At 40.2% G+C, this 18,891-nt stretch overlaps 1 protein-coding gene across 1 annotated transcript in view; it reads right to left on the minus strand.

The window, feature by feature from the left end:
• Window positions 1–18,891, minus strand: part of LOC126195085 (uncharacterized) — an 80,060-nt gene that overhangs the window by 12,251 nt on the left and 48,918 nt on the right. The window contains exon 2 of the mRNA XM_049933547.1: window positions 14,622–14,738. Coding sequence (XP_049789504.1) covers window positions 14,622–14,738 — 117 coding nt within the window. The remainder of the gene's footprint in view (window positions 1–14,621; window positions 14,739–18,891) is intronic.

Consider the following 18,891-nt stretch of genomic DNA (forward strand, 5'->3'; position numbering starts at 1 on the left):
GATAGAAGGAAGGAAAAAGACTGACAAGTTTAGGAAATTTGAAGAGTTATAGAAGAGTTAGATAGAATTCCAGATCAGGTGAGACTTACTGGATGGGTGCGGACGTAGGATTGATTCTGAATTGGAAAACCCGAGAACTTAAATATGGAAGATAGCATAATAAGCAAGAAGTAAATTACTGAACAAAACATTGTAAAAGTATCAACAAGAGTGGAAAGCTAAGTGTGCTATGCATGGTAGAGTCCACCTGCAGAGTTCTGAGAAATTGGTGCCAAGAGGGAGAATCCAGATGGTACGTGTGGTGAAACAGCAGCCGAGGTCACACTGTCATATTGTAGAGCATTATCAGGGGTATGACCATGGGAACTAGGGTGCCTCCTTCCTTTGCCAATGTTTTTGTGTGTTACATGGATAGGGATTCCTGGGAAATATAAGCCTTCAGCCCATAGATACACTTTGCCATATGGACTCATAGTAAGGCTAACCTGCTGAAATTTTTTGAGCCTCTAAATACATTCTTTCAATTAAATTTCACATATTCCTATTCCAATCTCATGTCACTTTTCTTGATATTTACCTCATCCTCACTCTGGGCCATCTATACACTTCTGTTCATATTAAACCTGCAAAAAAACAATCGTACTTACATTTTGACAGTTGCCATCCTTTCATGTCAAACATTCCCTACCATTCAGCCCTGGCATTCAAGGCAAACATACCCTGCTGTCCAAAATTAAGACAACAAACTGCTGTTTCCCCAACCTCTGTTTAATTCACTCATACAAACTGCCAATGGATGTCTGTATGATTATGTTCTGCACAGAAGATTGCATTTTGATCAACGGAAAACCATGCCAACAGTGACGTCAGGGCATCTATCAAGTGGAGTAGTGCTTTTCGGGTAGTTCCAGATCCACAATATCTGTGTACACAGTCACTGATGGTGCAGCATGGCACAGGGCAGAGACCTACCATACCCTCTGCAATGGAAGGCCATAGGAAGAATTTGCAAGTTCATATGGCCTGATGGCTTAATGTGAATTGTTCTGTTGTTTCTCAGAAGTGGCGACAGTTTATAGAGACCAAAACTGTACCACAGAGACCAGAGAAGGGCCGGCAACATGTGATATCAGAAAGAGAGAACTATTATTTGGCTGTAAAGGCATAACCATACCACCTTAGTACTGCGTAGCAACTGGCATTGGACATCGCAGCTTCCACTGGACATGTTTTATCAAGGCAAACAGTGTAAAGAAGGCTTTGACAGAGTTGCCTTTATTGTCGGAGACATGTTGTATGTGTGCCTCTGACACATCTTCACAGAGGGAATATCTAGAGCAGATTCGTCAATATGTCACCTGGATGATCAAAGAGTGGGCCAATATTATTTTCACAGATGAGTCTCAATTTGGTCTAGAGAGTGATTCTTGATGGATTTGCATCTTAAGGGAATGCAGAACACAATTTCAAGACCCAAACATTGATGTAGATAGAGATATTCCATATGAAATGAAGGAGTAAATACCAAATATCTATGCTTTATTAACTGATGGAGACACATACAAAACACATGCATACACAACACAAGTCTAGAGCCAAGTGAGTCATGGACTTACGCTACTCCTGTGCAAAGAATTTTCTCACTGCTAGGTCATCACAGAACTGCCCCCCGCCCCCCCCCCCCCCACTCTCCCACCCCACTCCCCAGTCCACCTCCCATCCTCGGGAGTGTGGAGCACAGGGAATGAGGGGCGGGGTTGCATGTGCAGCGAGGTGTAGGTGGACCATTTCTTGCTGCAATGGAAAGGTGGAGCTGGTATGACCAGTAGCAGACAAAAGAAGTGGCACTCAAGGGGGGTGGGGGGGCGGGAGGCAATGGGGTAAATGCAGTATATGTGTCTTGATCTGGTGACAGAAGTTAGTGTTGGGGGCATTTTTTAGCAGCTGTGACTGTGAGAAACCCATCTGCAGAAAATGTGGAAGTGATGGAATATGGATCAACTTCCAATAAGAGATGATTCTGTCAGGAGAATACTTCTGGTGGTGTCTCATTGTGGATACATTGCTCATCTTGTTGTTCTTCCACAACAAGAGTGTCACTGATAAGTTTTAATGAGATCTTCTAATTACTCTGTCATATAGGTAAACACACAAAATATCATCTGTGAGATTACTGATACTCTGAGGTGTATTGATGGCATCATGCAGGGTCAATGCCATTTAAGTACAGAATGTTGACCATAACAGTGCTCAGTTTACCATGCAGCAAAATGTCATAGGTACTGTTGCCTCTTCTAATCACTTCATGAGGTCTTGAATAGGGTCAGTGTTATGCAGGTCAGATAGTATCATCATGAAGCATTATGTGTTACCATCCTGTAGAGTTTTATGGATGAAGATGTCCTGGGGTCTATGCACTTGTGGTATCTTTAGATGTGCAATATCTTGTTTGACTCTGCAGACAATCTGCAACAATTCTGTCTGTAGCCAGTTGTGAACGTTCTGCAAAACCTACCAGAAGAGAGAGGGTTTCTCCATAAAATAGTTCCATGAGAGATGCACATGCACACCTAGAAGAAAGCATGGAGCGGTGGCTGCCCGTCCTCCTAAATGGTACATGAGAGCAGTTTTTACAGTGAGGTCCCAGCATTCTATGAGATCATTACTTTGTGAATTGTAAGCTATTGTTCAAAAGTGTTTGACACCACACACATGACAGAATTCAGTAAAAACTGCTGACTTGAATTCTTGTCTTGGTCTGTTGTTATTGTGGCAGGGCAACCAAAACAAAAAAATCCATTAGCTGAAAAATAGTTTTGCCGTTGTTTCATCAGTATCATCTGGAATTGGTGTAGCCTCAACCCAGTAAATTACTCTGTCAATCAGTGAAAGAATAGACTAAGCCCATTTGAATTGGAAAGGGGCCCAATGAGATCTAAATGTATGTGCTGAAAATGGCCCTTAGAAGTAGCATAATGGCCAAGTCATAATTGTGTATGCCATCTTATTTTGGAATGCTGGCATGCAGCACATGCTTGCATCAAAGATTTACAGTCTTCATTGACATTTGGCCAGAAAAAGTGGTCAGTAACAAGCTTTGTTGTTGGACAGATCCAGGGTATTAAAGTCTGTGCAGTTTCTTGAAAATGGCTCACCTCATGATGCGTTGTACAAGTGGACGAATGTAGTTTTGGGAGACATCACATAGAACTTGTTTTGAACAACAGGGGATGTAATGGCTTTTGATGCACAATCCCATTGTGTTGTCAAGCAGAAGTTTCCGTAACTGTGGGTCCTCTAGTTACACTGTAGCAAGTTTATAAAATCATTATCTATTGAAAGAGCATTTATTCATGAAAGGAAATCAGCTACAATATTATCCATGCCATGCTGATGCTAGACATCTGATATGAATTGTGCAATGAGCTCCAAGTAGCAGAAGTGCTGAGGACAACCTTTTGCGGGATTTCAAATAGAATCCACAAGTGGCTGATGATCTGTATAAACTGCCAAAGGTCTGCTCTCAGTGTCATTTTTAAAAGTACCATATTGCTTTTTACATTGACAACAGTTTTCTGTCATAGACTGACCACTTACATGGTGAGTACATTAGCTTTTTGGAAAAGAAATGCAGTGGTTGCTTCCTATTGACTGTTGGAGGACAGCGCCAATCACAAGAACACTCACATCCATAGTGACAGCAGGTTGGGCAGCAGGTAGTGTGGGAGCCAGGATTATAGTCTAGGAAAGGTAGTCTTTGCTTCTGTGAAATGTTTGTTGCGTCTGTGGAGTCCTGTCAACAGTCCCTTTGCTTGAGGTGTGCTTGCCTTCTAGCACACCTTAAGAGGTGTCTGTGTGGTGGCTGCATTAGGCAGATTTCTACAATAAAAAATTATCATGCCAAGGAATCATTGTAAGCCATGAAAGGTCTGTGACCATCACAAATAACAAACGAATTTGGCATGTTGAGGTGTAGGCCATGTGTCACTGCGGGAAACAAAGGGAGGTAACTTGACACTGTCTCAATTGACTTTCATCACTGTTGATGATGACACCAAGTCTGTGTAGAGCATCAAAAACTAGTCTGAAATGTTCTTCATGCTCCTCATGGACAGTAGAGAAAACCAACATGTCATCCAAGTAAGGAGAAAGGGAATGTAAAGAGAGCACTTTTTATAAATCTTTGTCATGTTTGTGCTGTGCTTTTAAGTTCATATGGCATATGAAGAAATTCATATAGTGTGAAAGGGTTGATGACAACTGTCTCTAGAATGTCCTCAGGGTTAGTAAACTATAAATATGCTTTCTTATAAACCAACACTCTGAAGACTGAGGCATCTGCCAAATACTGTGCAAAGTCCAGAATATTTGGGATTGGGTAACTGTCTGTTATTGTGGAGGAGCTGAGAGCGTGATAGTCACCAAATAGTCTAAAAGTGCTCTCCTTCACAAGTAGGAGCCAAATGTGTGAGGCCCAAAGGCTACTGAACTGTCTAAGAATCTTGGCTTGCAATAACTCTTCTATAACCAAGTTGACCACAGAGAGTCTATCAGGAGCCAGTCTATGTGCTTTAGTTTAGTTTAGTTTATTGAGCACCCATTTTATCATGTACAATGATATGGGATTTGTCATATGTTACATACAGAGAAAATATGAATAACAACATATTATGTAAAAACTATCAGTGAATAATCTGAATTAAATATACGCGCAAAACAATTATAGCTTACATGATATAAATCTGTAACAATATAGGGCACAAATAAGTTACATATATTCTGTGTATAATGGACAGCAACAAGAAACAATGATTATAACACTCTATATTGACAGATTAATTAATTTTTGTGTGTACATAAAAGAGTCTACCCCACGACACAAGTTTGTATATGAGTAACTTATAAGATAGGTGAAGGCACGCTATCTTTCTGAGAATTCATATATTCACTAACACTGTAAAAACTATTACTGATTAACATTCTTTTGAGTTCACTTTTAAAACTGCTCAGCTGCTGAATCCTTTTTATTTTTAAGGGAAGAGCACTATAGAGAATTTTTGGGTGGTATATTGCACTCTTGTTGTATTGGGCTTTCTTATGCACTTCTCTGTGAAATTCATTACTCTGTCTTGTTGTATAGTCATGGAACTCACTGTTTAAAGAAGAAAATTGGGGGTGAGACTTCAGAAAGCATATACTTTCATAGATGTAAATGGATGGAAGAGTCATGATTTTATATTCCTTGAAAATTTCCCTACATGGATCTCTAGGTGCAGCTCCTTTTATGATTCTTATCGCTCGTTTTTGAATAATAAAGGAGCCTTTTGCCTGACTTGAATTGCCCCAAAATATGACACCATATCACAAAAGACTATGCATAAATGCATAATATGTACACAATACTGTTTGATCACTGCAGCAATTTTTGAGCATTCTAAATACATAGCAACATTTACTTAACTTTTTATTGAGCACATCTATATGCTTGTCCCATTTTAGATGCTCATCTAACCAAATTCCTAAGAATTTTGTATTCGGCGTTTGTAGTATATTCTGTTGGCCTAGCTTCACAGTTATATTGGGCTTCATATTATTTGAAACATGTCTGTAGTTCATCCATAATGTTTTCCCCTCATTCACAAATAAACTGTTGTCCCTGAACCATTTACTTGCTTCAACTGCTGTTGTTTCAATTTTGCTGTTAAGGTCAGTCTCATTCTGAGCTTTAATAAAGAGACTTGTATCATCAGCAAAAAGTACACAATCAGCTTGTGTTAAATAGTTTGGCAAGTCATTTATAAAGATCAAGAACAACAGGGGTCCCAACACCGATCCTTGGGGCACCCCATAACTAACTTCCTTATAACCAGAAAAGTATGACTTTCCATCATGAACTATTTCTACTTTCTGGGATCTGCCAGATAAATATGACTTAAACCATGCATGAGCAGTACCACGGAGTCCATAGCAACTAAGTTTTTCGAGCAGTAGTTTATGATCAATAACGTCAAAAGCCTTTGATAAATCTAAAAAGACCCCACAATTTACTTCATTATTATCAATGGAATTTATGACAAGTTTTAGAAAGTTGTATATAGCTGTTTCGGTTGATCTATTCTTTTGAAAGCCATTTTGTTCATCAACCAATATTCCACTTTTTTTAGGAAAGTAGAGAGTCTTCCATACATTACTCTTTCTATAATTTTTGAAAAACAAGATAACATTGATAAAGGCCTGTAGTTTTTTACATCATAATGATCCCCATTTTTGTATAATGGTTTTATAATTGATTGTTTCAGCTTTCTGTGTTAGACTAGTGGATTCATTGTGGTTTTTATTTTATGAATTGTACAATTACTGATAGCACACAGTTTGAAATGCACTTGCAGATTAGGTGGGGATGACACACATGACAGTGCCACTGGCACCAGAAGAGCAACACATTTTACTGACCTGTACACAGGTGCTAATGATGCTGTTGCAGGCTGATCCAAGGTTGTGTGAGTGTCTGCTGCAGTCTGTCCCACATCAGCCAACTAATTCATGATGAGAGAAGTTGAAAGCTAAACTGCTCCCAAATGAACTGTTCCAGATATGTATGTACAGTAGTGAGCTTGTTTGCTTCCATGTAAATTATGTCACTTATAGAAAGGTTGCATTTCCTTTTGTTTTTTATAGTGTTGCTGTGTTCTACATTGTATTTCCAGTGCTGATGGCAGGCAGGTTTGAAGTATCTGTCGATAGTGTTTGTATGTGTCAACTGAACTGACAGTTTGGGAGCTGCAATCCATAGTCACTGGTTGTGTGACAGATGGTGGACTGCAGATAATTCCAGTGACAACATGTCTGCTGCTGTGAAGAAAAGGAGTTTCAAACTGGTGGGGGCAGAGGTGAAAATGCCTTAGAAAATCAGCCTCCAATACTAGTTCATTGACATCAGCAATGAGAAATTCCAGAGAGAACTTGTCTTCTAAACCAAAGTCCAGCATTCTAGGTGTGGTTCCATACATTGTGATGTGTGAATCATTCACCACACAAAGCTGAAAGGCGAATAAAGTTTTTTTTTTCTGTTTGTGGTAGATCACATGGAATAATACTCACTTCAGACACTGGGTCAACAAGAAAGTATTAGTTGGAAGTGCAGTTCAAATGCTGTGCAATGATGATGTCTCATATGTCAAGGCAGTAAGCGACTTGAATTGGTAGCATGATCATTCTTCCCATTTGGGTAATCAAAATGTTCAAATGTGGGTGAAATCTTATGGGACTTAACTGATAAGCTCATCAGTCCCTAACCTAAATTATCCTAAGGACAAACACACACACCCATGCCTGAGGGAGGACTCAAACCTCCACCGGGACCAGCCGCACAGTCCGTGAGTTTAGCGCCTTAGACTGCTCGGTTAATCCCACGCGGCTTTGAGTAATCACAAGTTGTGTTGCAATTGCAACCTTTATCGCCAAAATGTGCTTGAAAGCAGCAGAGACAACATTTTGTCAACAGACAGAGTGTTGTTGACAGCTGTCTGTCTGTTTGTTTTGGCTGAGTGAAGGTTGTCGCCTGAGTGGCTGGGAGTGATATTGCCTTTGGAGTTATCTGTGAGCACTCAGACCGTTCAGCTGCATGCTGTCATGAGTCACAGTCGGTACCCTGGCTAAGTCACAGTTGGTCATAGTTGTCCAATGAATTAATCCAGTGGTGATGATGCAATGCTGCTAGAAGTCTGTTTGCTAAAATTAATCTTCTATCCAATAGTTCAACCTCATGCAAGATCATTGCTAATTGTAGTGGAATAGGTAACTTCACAATCAATAGTGCTCACCAAGTGTGATCTGGCATGAGCACTGGGTCAGTTAAATGCTGGAGATGCCTCCAGAGCTGAGAAGGCACTTTTGTGCTTACATGTTTGTCATAGATTACATGACATTGCTGCTATTGTAGCATTCAGGCAAGATGTAAAATGAGTGCAGTCTTCACCACACTGTATTTGTTGATCGATGGGGGTGACAATATAACTTCACTAATGAGGACTACAAACTGTCATTGGAAATGCCATGATTGTGAAAATGAACTTGATGACAGTGAACCACATATTTGGTTGTTCAGGGTGGAGGGATGGCAATTTGGGAAGTGAATTAAGCCACATAGGTCTGCTGCAAAAATTCTGAGATCCGTGTAGCACTGCAATTGGGTGGAGAATGATAGTGGACGAGCTGTCAGGAGGAGGTTACAGCATGAAGGTAAAATCCAGGAGACTGACTATGCTTGCCTCACCAAATAGACTGTGTATCACAATGCAAGCATGTTCAGAAACATTGTACATGACACAGAAGGCTCAACATGACCAAATATCAGTCCCTGTCTGTTCATGGTCATTTGTTGAAAAGTATCTAGTTTGGTTGTGGAAGGCTGGCATTCATATCTGAAATTAACAGAACATCAATAATTGGTACAGTTCCTTAAGGTACAGGAATGTCATTGTTGGCACCCTAACATTGTGTTAGAGAATGTCACTTTCAAGTTTAACCAAAGGCAAGATTTGTTGCTGTTGTTGAAAAGCACTGAATTCAATAAGTCAAAGTCTTGTAATTGCTAGCCTTCAGCCACAAAGTTATGTGATGGCTCCACTATTGTTGTGAGAAAGATGGGTTAAAGAACATAACATAGCTTGTAGATAGTAGCATAGTTTGATGAGGGGTCACCAGTGTAGTATTCCAGGTGGAATGAATAAGGTAGTTAATACCAATGTATCTATGCTTTATAAGCTAATGGAGACAGGTACAAAACATGCATACACAAAACAAGTCTAGAGCAAGCTGAATCAGAAATCATTGCTACATAGTAGCTGCAGCTCAGCACAAAGAATTCCCTCATGGAAAACTTGATTGTTGCTAGGTTGCCACAGACTCCTACTAGTATCATCAATTGTGGGTCTAAACTTAAATATTGCTCTTTTAGGAAGTTTTGACAACAGATGCCTGTCCTTGCTCGAAAACAGTTGTTCCCTAACTTCATTGCATAATTATGTGAGAAATAGATTTGTGGATCTTTACCCTGGGAAAGAATAAAGCCATTGATCAATAATGGCATAGTTGCAGATAAACTGGATTTTATTATTTCTAGCGGTACAACTCAATACACATCTGTACAGGCATAAAACTCAGAGCATACTGCTCTCTTGTCAAGATATTCCACTCACAGCTGCTGCCACACTGGTCACAACGTCATCTCCTCCACTGCCAATATTTTGAGAAGTTTTGGATGTTTATGAAAGTATATTTTTGAAAATTTTTGCAACTTGCAAGTGTTGTGGATAACTTATTTCATAGCAAATGAGCATTTGTGATTTACAGATACTGCCAAAGAATAGTTCACTCTGAATTTCAGAGTAGATCAATGCAAATAAGTGCAAATTTTTGAGAATGTTCAGAAGTTACCATTGTCATACAGCTAAGATATTTCATAGTAAATCAATGTTTCTGATTTAGTTACTGTAGCACAGATAGTATTACACCGAACATATCATATTACATCTAGTTTTCCCTTTGAACGGAGTGTATATTATCTACATTTCTCATAAATTAGGGTTATTTTCAAATTTGTTAGCAACCATAAAATCAAAATGTTTTAGGAAACTATTAATTTTCACAACTGCTTCTTCTGTTGACTTAATAGAAATCTCATTCTGTGGACTAATTGCTTCAGTCCTTAAAGGAAACTAGCTCATCAGATAAAAAGGTAGTCAGCAGGCTTAGTTTAAAGATATTTATTCACTGTCCTGCACAAAAATTGCACCAGCCACAATGCAGGCTCACTGCGATTGTTGTTCTTGAACACAGGATGAGTTATATGACATTTGTAAGCAGCTGGAAATCACCCTGACAAATGTCAAGTGATTGGCAGCTGCTAGGAATGGATGTGTTGAGAGAGCTCCCAAGAGTTGTGTACCAGAAATACCTCAATTACTAACCTCTCCTGTGGATCCTGTCTCCTCTGCAGGTAGTACAGGATCTGTCAGTGCTCACCCACTTGCCTGTAAGTGGCATGTAAGCTGTAGGTCTAAGCATCTTCTAACAGGTTAGACAGGCAGCAATGAGGACTCAGGGCATTACACTGATCAGCATAACCAACAGGTTTGAGGTGCTCTTTTTCACTGAAACTAAAACTCAGCCAGTGGGATTTACTTCACCTTTTGGGAAACCTGCTTTGTTGTGTTTCAAGAGGAGGCAAACACAAAAGGATAAGGTCTATTAATTGTTAGCAGTTCAGACATATGGCAAATACCTAGCGAAATGGCAGCAAGGGACAGGAAGGAACACCAGGTAAGCTCAGTGTGAATGCCTGTGAGTCTCATTCAACATGGTGAAGAGGCAGCCATTGAGGAGTGCAAACAACTGCAGATTGCAGTACATGTCGGAACAAACTATGCCTGTTGTCTGGGCTCTGAGGCCATATTTTGATCATTCCAGCAATTGGCAAAAAGATTGAGAAGATCAGACTAATGCACGGCATTTCAATGAAGCTCACAATTTGCAGCAGTTTCCTCAGAAGTGATTGTGGCTCTGTGGTTCTGAGTTGAATTGAAGGAATGAACCAAAAACATCAAAGCTTCTGTGACAAGCTAGGCTACAACTTCCTGTACTTGTACAACAGGGTTGAGTCAAGCGTGCACCACACATCAGAGGATGCTACCCATGTAGATTAATGTATATGAGGTGCATACAAGTAATCCTTGGAATTAACTACTGAAGCATTCACAACAAAGTTCCAGATATCGAGGCACTCATGAAAAGTTGTGAAGCTTGCCTAATACTGGGTACAGGAAGCTGGTAAAAACCTAAGTTGATGGCAGTGAGATTTTAGGGGAAAATTTAAGCACATATTGAAAGGAAGAGCTAATGTGAATAGAGTTGGTGTATTTGTCACAATAGACATGACACTCTAATCCCCTGAAACAGAAATTGAAGCTGTGTGAGAGATTGTTTGAGCAAGACTCAGTATCAAGGGTAAGCATATCGAACACCAGATTCATCTATGGATGTAAGTGAAAATTTTCGAGTAAACGTCAGTTCACTTTTACTTAAGTTCTCCAATCATACTTAAATCATCTGTGGTTAGTTTAATCATCCAGTAATCAATTGAGAAAATTACATTATTGTTAATGATGAGCATGACAAGACATCCTGTGAAACATTACTAAATGCCTTCTCTGAAAATTTCCTTGTGCAGATGGTCTGGAATCCCACTCGTGATGGAAATATTTTAGATACAATGACAACAAATAGACCCATCCTCTTTGAAGACATCCACAACAAAACAAGTATCAATGACCATCATACGGTTGTAACAAAAATGATTACCAAAGTACAAAGGGCACCTAAAATGAGTAGAAGGATACATATGTTCAGTATACAAGATCCAAATGAAGTAATGCCATATCTCAATGAGAAAACAGAAATTTTTAGCACAGGACAGGAGCATGTAGAGGATCTATGACTCACGTTTGAAAGAATAGTTGACCTTGTGCTGGATAGATATGAACCCAGTAGAAGAGTTCATAATTTTGGGGGGATGGGGTGATGCTCCATGGTATTAGTTACTGTAAAGAAACAAAGACAAAGGCATAACAGATGTAAAACAAAACATAGGGCTATGGATAGAGAGGTACTGATTAAAATGTATTTGGCTGATAAGAGAGCAATGTGTGAAGACTTCAGTGACTGAAACTTCCTTTCAGATTAAAACTGTGTGCCAGACTGAGACTCGAACTCGGGACCTTTGCCTTTCGCAGGCAAGTGCTCTACCAACTGAGCCACCCAAGCATGACTCATGACCCATCCTCACAGCTTTGATTCTGACTCTGCTGCAGAGTGAAAGTTTCATTCTGGAAGTTTCAGTGACTACTGTTGCCATGGCGCGCACAGCCACACAAATGCAACGGTCGGCTACCGTGGCACAGTTAAGCGGCACCTGCAACTTAATGCAGGCGCGTTCCGCCAGCTGGCGCTAGAGGCATTCCCACCAAACATTCAATCAGCCATGAACTACGCATGTGCACGAGCCTTACAAGCCTTTTTCTGGCGCAGATGGTCACACTGTGATATCACCATCCACCAGTCGGGGATCGCCAACAGCCACCAATCGTCACTCTGGAATCAGTGGAGGAAGACTGGAGCTGCCATGTTAAATAGCCAGAAGAAAGGGAAACAGGTGTCTTTTGACCCACCGTGGACTGCCGCCCGGAAGATACTTCGATGCAGCCGGAACATACAGGTGCCACATCTTCGCTATGCTGGCCATCGACCCCGGACTCTGTGCCCTTCTACTTCCTCAGCATCCGCCGGAAAGCATCGAGAGAAAACCCAACAAAGGAACGTGAATTCAGTTCAGTTGCTAATATTTCAATTCAATAAGGTGGCCTATTCTTTGTCTTGTTATAAAATTTTGGTAGGACAAGAAGCTTTTTGTTATCGAAGAAAGTTTATCTTTTTGTAAAATTAAGCGGTGGTGTTGCTCCACCTAATAAAAATTTTTGTTTGTACATGGGTGTTAATCTGTGTATATAGCAACTGTTAGCAGAATTTTGTCAAATTCTCTTTCCCCAACCCACAGAAATTCTCGTGGTGTGTAAAGGCTCTTAGCAAAACCAAAATTAATGTCCAGCCACTTGTAAGTGGCACTGCAGCTAGGAAAGTAAAAGCAGAAAGGTCTAATTCCATGTTAAATGTTCCTTTACAAAGTAAAACCCAGGAAAATTGCCCCTATTTTATCCTCATACCACGGAAAACATGATTGAAGTAAATATTAGTGTCAGTGGTGTTCAGAAAATAACTGAAATCACTAAAGCTGAACAAAACTCCAGGTCTGATGGAATCCCTACCAGATTCCATACTGAATTTGTGAATGAGTGAGCCCCTCTTTTTAACTTTAATATATTGTAGATCTCTCAAACAAAAAACTGCCCAGAAGTTGGAAGAAAGCACAGGTCACACACATTTACTAAAAGGGTGGTAGAAGCAATTCACAAAACTACTATCCAATACCCTTGACATCGATTTGTTGGAGGAAATTAGAACATATTTTGAGCTCAAACCTTAGACCCTACATTCCATGTGAAAATGTCAAGTGAAAATCAATTCACACTTTTCTCCCACGATATACCGAAAGCTGTGGATCAAGGCTCTAAGGTAGATGCAGAATTTTTTTATTTTGGAAAAGCATTTGACTCAGTGCCATACCTATACTTACTATCACAAGTACAATCACACGGTTATTAATCGAAATTTGTGACTGGATTGAGGACTTATGGTAGAGATGATACAGCAAATTATCTTGGATGGAGGGTTATCAACAAATGAAGAACTAACTTCTGATGTGGCTGAGGGAGGTATATTGGGACTGTTGCTATGTTGTATATTAATGGCCTTGCAGACAACATTAACAGCAATCTCAGACTTTTTGCAGATGATGCAGTTATCTTCAATGAAATACTGTCTAAAAGAAGCTGCAAAGATATTCAGTCAGGCCTTGAGAAGATTTCAAAGTGGTGCAAAGATGGCTCTAAAACATTCATAAAAGTAAAACTGTGCACTTCAAAAAACGAAAAAAGAGTAGCATCCTACGTGTATAATATCAATGAGCCACAGTTGGAGTCAGTCAGTTCATACAAATACCTGCATGTAATGCACTGTAGGGATATGGAATGGATGATCACATAGCTCAGTGATGGGTAAAGCAGGTGGCAGGCTTTGACTTATTATTAGGTTACTGGGGAAATGCAGTCAGTCGACAAAGGAGATTACTTAGAAATCACTTGTGTGACACATCCTATAACATTGCTCAAGTGTGTTTGTCCTTAGGATAATTTAGGTTAAGTAGTGTGTAAGCTTAGGGACTGATGACCTTAGCAGATAAGTCCCGTAAGATTTCATACACATTTGAACATTTGAACATTGCTCAAGTGTGTGGGATCATATCAGATAGGACTAACAGGAGATATTGAATGTATACACAAAAGGGCAGCATGAATGGTTATAGGTGTGTTTGATCTGTGAGAGTGTCACTGAGAAACTGAACTGGCTGACTCTTGATGACAGACATAGACTACCTTGAGAAAGCCTTCTTACAAAGTTTCAAGAACCAGCTTTAAATCATGAGTCTAGAAATATACTACAATCCCCTAGTATCACTTTCATAGGGATCAGGGGTAGAAGATTAGATCAATTACAGCATGCACAAAGGCATTTAAACGAACATTCTTCCTCTGCTCCATATGTGAATGGAACAATATGTGGTACAGTTGGACATACCCTTTTGCCACTCACATCACAGTGATTTACAGAATGTAGATATAGATGAAATTTATGTAAATAAAAATAAAATAAAATATAACCTGTACATGGAATACAGTACAATACCATAAAATCTATGGTGGAGTATAAAGAATGGAGTTAGTACGCACAAAACATGCATGCAGACAGGCACACACATTGCCACATGCACATGCGCGCGCGCGCGCACACACACACACACACACACACACACACACACACACACACACACACACACACACACACACACACACACACACACATTATTAGTGAACAGATGAGTTACTTACCAAACAACCTGGCACAGCCACAGCAGTAACCATGCACGACAGCAGGATCAACTTCACACACATGGATTGGGCATTTTGCTAGGCAAGGTGGCCTTCCAACAATCCAGTCCCACAAAACTGTAACATAGAAATTTACTGAACAAAATTTTTGTATGTAATTAAAATTTAGATTATCAATAAATTATTTACAAATAATAAGCCACTTTTATCCACAATTATGAAATTAAAAAACTTCTTATAATTTGTGCAACATGTTTTATAACTTTTTATTACTACCAGTATTTATTTGGAGCTACTTAATCATGTATTCATAGTAAAGATCACTTACAGGTTGTTATATAAGCTGAAATTACTTTCACATGATTGAACTACCTGAAACCAGGCACTGTCAAACACTTGAATGACTGAAAACAATGGGCATGCAAAACCCAAGTTGCACTTTTCTCACATGACATCCTGAAAGCGATGCATAGAGGCCAGTGTAAAACAATAAACTGGTAGCCAAGGTTGCAGGAATTCTTTTTATTCTATGATTACCAGTTTTGGAGAAACGAAAGCTGCCATCATCGGATCTGAGGACATACACAGGTTACAACATCAAGGCAACCTGTATGTCTCCTAAGATATGATGATGCTGGCTTTAGTTTCGCCAAAACCGGTAATCATGGAATAAAAAGACTTCCTGCGATCTTGGCTACCAGTTTATTGTTTTACAAGCATCTACATTGCTTCCACGTGAGCACAATGTGCTCCATACAAAATAGAGGCCATCAGGTGGTGTCACTGACAGATTAGAAATAACATCAATTGTGTCCCAGTGAAGTGTTTTGGAATCCTTTCTGTTGATGCTTTATATTAAGAATATATCAGACAATATTACAAATAACTTCAAACTTTTGCAGATGATATATTTATGAAGAAATTGTGATGATGCAAGCTGGGATATTTTTACTTCCCCTCTTGTTTTGCCATCTGCCTTCTTAAAATCCGTTTTTTTCCAATTTTGATTAATTACTATTAACATATGTGAATATAATATGATTTTTCCATAAAAGAGAAAGGTTGGCCCCCATTTTTAAAGAATATTACACCAGACATAAATTTGTGCTTAGTTTTATGTACCCAATTGATTGTCAAATTTATTCTGACTATTACTAGTTGCAACACAGTTCATCGACACTGATGCCAATCAACAAAGAAATAAAGCAGACGAACATCACATAATGTCTGAAAAAGACTGCGCAGATTTTCAGGTCAGATCTTGATAAGATCACAAAATGAAACCATATCTCGCCCTCCACCCAGACTTTGAACTGGGGTGTGGGGCAGTGAGTGATGCCACCCCTCCTTTCCTGCTGATGGATAAATAATAGGTAAAGTCATGTTGACCATCTTTTGGGATGCCCAAAGTGTTGTCTTTATTGATTGTTTGGAAGATCAACTTATTATAAACAGTGCTTACTGCTCAAACACGCCACTGAACAAAGTAAACCCAGCAAGCAGAGATCTCAAATCATGGATCTCAAATAATACTGATACTGTTTCACAACAACGCTAGCCTTCACACGCCCAGATGACCTAGAAACCATTGAAAAACAGGCTCGGAGATTGTAGGTGATTCTGCCTACAGTCCAGAATTGGCACCCTTGGATTTTCAGTTTTTTTTTTTTTTTTTTTTTTTTTGGAGGGAGTATGTGGACAAAATTTAAGCAACAACGAGACAGTCAAAGAATTTGCAAACAACAACACAAAGACCTCCTTGCATCATTTGTTAAAAAGAGAAAAGAAAAGATCTATTTCCTCATTGGGACAAGTGGGAATTATGTTGAAGAGTAATAAAAGTCTTGGTTTGTAAAAATAATACACAGTTATTTTTCTACATCAATTTGTCTCTTTAATTATTGAATGGACCTCATAGTAGGTCTCTGGAACAATGATTTATGCTGCATGACTGGAAAATGGCACAGTTCCAACAAAGAAAATTGCCTAACTGTAGACCTATCTCACTTCAATATGTTGTAGATCTGTGGAGTAGAATTGTTGACTATTTCACTGTATGGTAGAATTATGCAGTAAACTCAAAAAGAAAAAAAAAACATGATGATGCCCTATGAAGGAATTGACCAAATGCAATGGAAATTGGTAGATGTGATTTGCATGTACAGACAAACAAGTGATTACAATTTCAGAAAAATTGGATGATTTATTCAAGAGAGATTGCTTTGGAAATCGAGCATGTCAATAAAGTGTTGGTCCATCTCTGGCCATTATGCATGCAGTTATAAAGCTTGGTGTTGGTTGATAGAGTTGTTGGATATCCTCCTGAGGGATTTCATTCCAGATTCTGTCCAACTGTCCAATTGCACATTAGCTATTAAAAATTGTGAGTTAGTTGGAGGGCTCTGCCCATAATGCTGCAGGCATTCGCAACTGAGAAGAGATCTGGCATCACTGCTGACCAATTTAGGGATTTTCAAGCATGAAGACAAGGATTAGAAACTTCCACTGTGTTCAGGTGGGCATTAGCTTGCTGAAATGTAAGCCTAGGAAGGCTTGCCATGAGGGCAACAAAATGAGACGTAGAATATCATTGACATACCGCTGTCCTATAAAGGTGGCACAGGTGACAACCAAGTGTTGTGCTATGAAAAGAAATAGCACTGCAGACCATCCCTGCTGGTTGCCAGGCTGTATAGCAGGCAACAATCAGGCTGGTATCTCACCACTGGCCAGGACTACTTATCACCAAAGACAATTCTACTCCAGTCAGTGAGATTCCAGGCTGAAGATATGTCTGGAGATTACCTGGACAGCAGTGGGACACCAACAGGATTGTCACCTGCCACATGGACCGACAACCAGGAGTGATGGTCTGGGGTGCCATTACACATTCTAACAGAATCCCTTTGGTAGTTATCCGTGACACCGTTATAACACAGCAGTATGTTGACAATATTCTACACCCCGTTTTGTTGTCTTTCATGGCAAGTCATCCTGGGCTTACATTTACATAGTGAGAGTTTCCACTATTTGTCTCCATGCTTGCCAAATCCTAACTTAGCCGTCTAAGTCAATGGATCTCTCCCACACTGAGAACGTTTGGAGGTTTATGGGCAGGACCTTCCAGCAAGCTTGGGATTTTGAGGATCTAACACGCAGTTGGACAGTATTTGGCACAATGTCACTCAGGAGGACATTGAATAATCCTACCCATCAATGCCAAGCCCAATAACTGCTTGAATCACATCCAGAGGTGCACCAGTGCGTTACAGACTTGCTCTATTTGTGAATCTGTTCCTCTTCAATAAATCAACTACACTACTGGCTATTAAAATTGCTTCACCGCGAAGATGACGTGCTACAGACGCGAAATTTAACCGACAGGAAGAAAATGCTGTAATATGCAAATGATTAGCTTTTCAGAGCATTCACTCAAGGTTGGCGCCGGTGGCGGCACCTACAACGTGCTGACATGAGGGAAGTTTCCAACCGATTTCTTATACACAAACAGCAGTTGACTGGCGTTGCCTGGTGAAACGCTGCTGTGATGCCTCGTGTAAGGAGGAGAAATGCGTACCATCACGTTTCCGACTTTGATGAAGGTGGGATTGTAGCCTATCGCGATTGCGGTTTATCGTATCGGGACATTGCTGCTCACGTTGGTCGAGATCCAATGACTATTTGCAGAATATGGAATCGGAGGGTTTAGGAGGGTAATACGGAACGCCGTGCTGGATCCCAATGGCCTCATATCACTAGCAGTTGAGATGACAGGCATCTTATCTGCATGGCTGTAACAGATCGTGCAGCCACGTCTCGATCCCTGAGTCAACAGATGGGGACGTTTGCAAGACAACCATCTGCACCAACAGTTCGACGACGTTTGCAGCAGCATGGATTATCAGCTCGGAGACCATGGTTACGGTTACCCTTGACGCTGCATCACAGACAGGAGCGCATGCGATGATGTACTCAACGACGAAACTGGGTGCACGAATGGCAAAACGTCGTTTTTTCAGATGAATCCAGGTTCTGTTTACAGCATCATGATGGTTGCATCCGTGTTTGGCGACATTGTGGTGAACGCACATTGCAAACGTGTATTCGTCATCGCCATACTGGCGTATCACCCGGCGTGATGGTAAGGGGCGCCATTGGTTACACGTCTCGGTCACCTCTTGTTCGCATTGACGGCACTTTGAACAGTGGACGTTACATTTCAGATGTGTTACGATCTGTGGCTCTACCCTTCATTCGATCCCTGTGAAAC

Source organism: Schistocerca nitens, chromosome 7, assembly GCF_023898315.1.
Source record: "Schistocerca nitens isolate TAMUIC-IGC-003100 chromosome 7, iqSchNite1.1, whole genome shotgun sequence".
Taxonomy (NCBI): Eukaryota; Metazoa; Arthropoda; class Insecta; order Orthoptera; family Acrididae; genus Schistocerca; species Schistocerca nitens.